The 4,343-nt window shown below is 34.4% G+C and overlaps 1 protein-coding gene across 1 annotated transcript; it reads left to right on the forward strand.

Moving 5' to 3' along the window:
- The first annotated feature begins 475 nt into the window (after positions 1-475).
- Positions 476-4,343, forward strand: LOC119633692 (homocysteine-responsive endoplasmic reticulum-resident ubiquitin-like domain member 2 protein). The gene is made up of 4 exons (XM_038027375.1): positions 476-1,212; positions 2,505-3,031; positions 3,097-3,528; positions 3,595-4,343. Exons 1-4 carry the CDS (start codon positions 964-966, stop codon positions 3,980-3,982), a joined length of 1,596 nt encoding a protein of 531 aa, XP_037883303.1. The 5' UTR covers positions 476-963; the 3' UTR covers positions 3,983-4,343.

Here is a 4,343-nt window from a genome sequence, read left to right on the forward strand (position 1 = left end):
AATTTCCATCTACCAGTGAAGTCAAACTTAGTGAAAAGAGACATTGGAGGAGAAAAAAAAAACGATAACATACGCAGTTTTATATATTTAAACCACGTCATAAAATGCACTGCCAATCATAATTTTACAAATAATTGTCGCTAAAAATACGTACATCAATACATACATCTACTTTAAAACAGTAGTAGCGAAGCACGATAAAATAATTGCTGCTCAGTAATTATTAGACTGCAGACTTTTGATTTTCGACGGAAGCTAGAAATTGTGCCATAAAATAAATATAAATATAAATAAATATTGACAAACTGCAGCAAGAATTCTTTCCAAACTTTCATAAATGAAAAGTTATATTTTCTCAAAATTAAATACGGCAACGCTGTAATTTTTAGTAATAATAAAAAAAAAAAAAAAAAAAAAATAGAAAAATATATTTGAAGTGACGGAATATTCTTTTTTGGAACTTTTAAAATTATCAAAGGAAAAAATTATTGTGTAACAATATTTTATTGTTTTTATCTTTTTTTTTTTTCATGAAAGAAAAATTTGTTTACTGCGTTTTGTCTAAGCAGAATACAGAATTATTGCTCGATAAAAAATTGCTGCAATTCTATATTAGATAAGAAAAATAATCTTCGAATTTTCGTACACACAAACGTATACATTTTAAGCACAGACTGGTGGTCAAAGTCTCGTAGAGTGAAAATAGATAACAAGTAAAAGAGGGTAAACCAAATGAAGTAGAACAAAACAGAGACTAGGTCGGTTGTGCAGTAAAAAATAAAGGAACACTAAAACTAAATTATTAGATAAATTAAAAAAAAAAAAAAAACTATCGTCAAATTAACTTAGTTGCGGGTAAAATATTGCCTTATTCGGTAGTGGACGATAAAACAAATAGGATTACTATTGGTTTTAAACAACGCAATAAGCGTTAATTAGTTGAAGAGAAACTAAAAAAAGAAAATGGATGATACCAATACAACTGCTACGTCTACAGCGGCAGCTGTGGCTGACGGAGCCACTACTAAAATTCTAGACACACCTAGCAAAACTAATAGCATTACCACTCCAAAAACAACCTCATCAACAAGTGTAAAATTGTTAATTAAAGCATCAAATCAACAACACGATGACATGACGGTCGACTGCGATTTATTATGGACCGTTAAGAATTTAAAGGCCCACTTGTCATGGGTGTATCCCAGCAAACCTGTGAGTAAAAATTTTTTTTTTTCATATATACTATTCAGGTATATCGATTGTTTAGATTGAAGACTTGAATCAATGTTCATCCTATTTCGATAAATCTGTTGGGCAAAGATGATTGAGTTGTAACAGATAGCTGAAGTCCTTTTGTCCTTTAGTTAAACTTATTTTACTTCAACAATTTTGACGTTCCTTTCCCTTATGCTTTAAAACCCAGAACTGTCCAACTCTCTCTACGAAATTCTTTTAACTTCGTTTACTTTTTACTGAGTAATTTTTAGTCTACAAAAGAGCGGTTCTAATCTTACCACATGCGATAAATTTGTGTTATTGAAGGTTCGGTCGAATCCGTCCAATAAATGTAGCTCTTCGAGCTCCTTCTGAGGCAAGACCTCGAATATTTTTCGTCTGTTACAGGCATAACAAGCTCGTTTTATATCACAGCTAAAGCCGCTGACGTATCTACAATGCCGCGAATTCATTAATTGTATGCTTAAAAGACCCGAATAATGTTGAAGAAGAAGCAATGTTCCATAATGCGAACTATTTCCATCTGTTCAAGTTTACTTCTTCAGAATTATTTGAAAATTAAAGCGCTTAACAATAGTTCAAAATTTTAAAACTTTCATTTGCAAAGAGAATTGATGCCCAGCACCGATATTTTACTCAAAGAAGTCATCGAGAAATCTCGATGATTGTGAAAGTGTGTAAGGTGTATTGTTTATTCGATCGGTTTCATTTACCACCAGGTTGTATTTTCAACAAAAATATTCAATAAATAAATTCAGAAAGTATATCCCAGCTGTAGCAAGTGGAGTTCATTTGTAAGCTTTTTTGTGGCTTGGGAAAGAACAAGGCTAACTCGAAGAGAGAATAGAAAAAAAGTTCAAAGTTGCCGTTCAAAGGCGCCTTTGAAAGCAGAAAGAGCGATATGTTATTCTTTATTTTCTTTTCTTTTCCCTTGTTTAACAATTTGCCAGAAATATAAATTCAATTTAAAACTCAAACGCAATTCCAAATTGATTGTATGTTTAATGAACGACAACACTAGCAATTATTTAATTGTTCGCGACTGCTTGCCGTTTGGTTTATCAGTAAACGAATAATCTAAAAAACAATTTTCTTTTGTTTTTTTTCATTAAGCAAAGTGAATATCAAGTGCGACAAGCGGTTTTTTCTCATTCGTCAGTATTGCTCTTGGTTATAACGGGAAATATACGAACTATATTGTACTGCTCCTTTCTTCTCATATACTCTTATTATTATTATTCGTTTGCTTTGCTTCTTTTTTTGTACAGCCAGTTACCGATCAGAAGTTAATATATTCGGGCCAATTATTAAATGACAGTTTGATGTTAAAAGACGTCATACGTAATTACAAAGATGTTTATACCCATAATCATATAATACATTTGGTGTATTCAAGTAAAAACGCTTATAAGCCTGTGACAAATCTAAAAAGCAAAACACAATTAAATACGTCGACGCTGGCTGACGGAGCTAATAGTAACATGTCATCATCTCTTGATGGTTTAAGGCAAAGGCAAACAGCTTCTGCTAACCAACAGCAGCAGCAGCACCAGCAGCAACAGCAGCATCAACGGCAACAACCACAGCGACAAGAGCAGCAGCAGCAGCAGCAGCAACAATTACCCAACATAACCATGCCGCAAACGCAATTTATGCCACATCTATTAACTGCTGGCCTACGTTGTCCCCAAATGGGTGAACAATATAATATGCAGGCATTCGCCACTCAACAAGTGGCGATGTACAATTGGATGCAACAGATATATTCGCAATATATGCAACAGTGTTTGCGGTTGTAAGTTTGCAAATTCGATTTTTTAACCGGAAATGTTCAAAATTTTTTATTATTTTCTTTTGAAGATCGAATATGGCGACTGGTATTAGTGACGGCGAAACGGTCGATTCCGCGAATACCCCATCTGCAGCAGCGTTTACGAATCCCTTTTTCCTACAGCAATATGCTTTTAATGTGAATACGCCACCTGTGATAGTACCCCTGGGGCAAATCCCAGCGACTACCAATTCGATTACTAATGCCCCTGTTGACGCCGCTAATGGCGTAGCGGATCAACAGAGACCGCCGGTAGCGCCAGCACCAGAATTGCAGCAGGTGCAAGCGCCAGCGGTTGCTCCACGTTTTCCCAATATAGCTCAAGATGATCAGGAGAACCGTGATTGGTTAGATAGTTTGTTTTCTGTCATTCGTTTCATGTTATTCTTAACTATTTTGTATATTAACTCTTCGCCTCTGAGATGTTTAATGGTCTTTATTATAGCCGCTGTTATATACTGGTAAGGATAGACTTACTTGAAGTTTATTTAGAAGATCTATTAGAAATTCATCTTGTGTCTTTATAGTTATCATATTGGAGTGTTTCGTATACGACAAGAGCGTAATAATAATAATTTAAACCGCAACAATAATGCGGCTGTAGCAGCTGCCAATGCTGTCGATCAGATACGTCAAGGTATTGAACAACAGCAACAGCAACAAGTTGTTGATGCCGGCGCCGCAGTGCCTGGTCAGGCTAACGATATTCAAAATCAAGAAAACATTGGGCAAAATATCGATGCAGATGCAGCCGGCGATTCTAATCGCTTGCCGTCTCACGGCAATAATACAGAAAACCCAAATACTGCTAATGTTTCCGAACAAGCCGGTTCGCTCTCCTCCGCTCTTTCATTTGTACGCACTTTTGTTGTAACGTTCTTTACCTCCCTACTGCCGGAAATGCCGGCAGTTTAAAATGTTATCATTAAACGCTCTTTTTCTTATGGTTATATTCCGAAAAAAAAAAAAAAAACAAAAACAAAAAAGAAAAAGAAAACGTGATCGATATGCTTGCTTAACGTAATAAATAGCTTATATTTGCTAAAATATTTTTATATGTTTATAAGTAAACTTGTCGATGACTTTTCTTTTTTACTTCATGTTTGTAAGCATTATTTATTTGTTGGAACTTTAAACTGTACAAGAGGTCTAAGATCTAATAATTCCCAACAATTTTTTCAAAATTGTTAGTTTCTTATTTAATTAATTGTTTTAGATTTAATTGTTAGCAAGTCATGGAAAAGTTACTTCAATGAAAAATTATAAACAAATTCAA

Source organism: Glossina fuscipes, unplaced genomic scaffold (genome assembly GCF_014805625.2).
Source record: "Glossina fuscipes isolate IAEA_lab_2018 unplaced genomic scaffold, Yale_Gfus_2 2, whole genome shotgun sequence".
Lineage (NCBI taxonomy): Eukaryota > Metazoa > Arthropoda > Insecta > Diptera > Glossinidae > Glossina > Glossina fuscipes.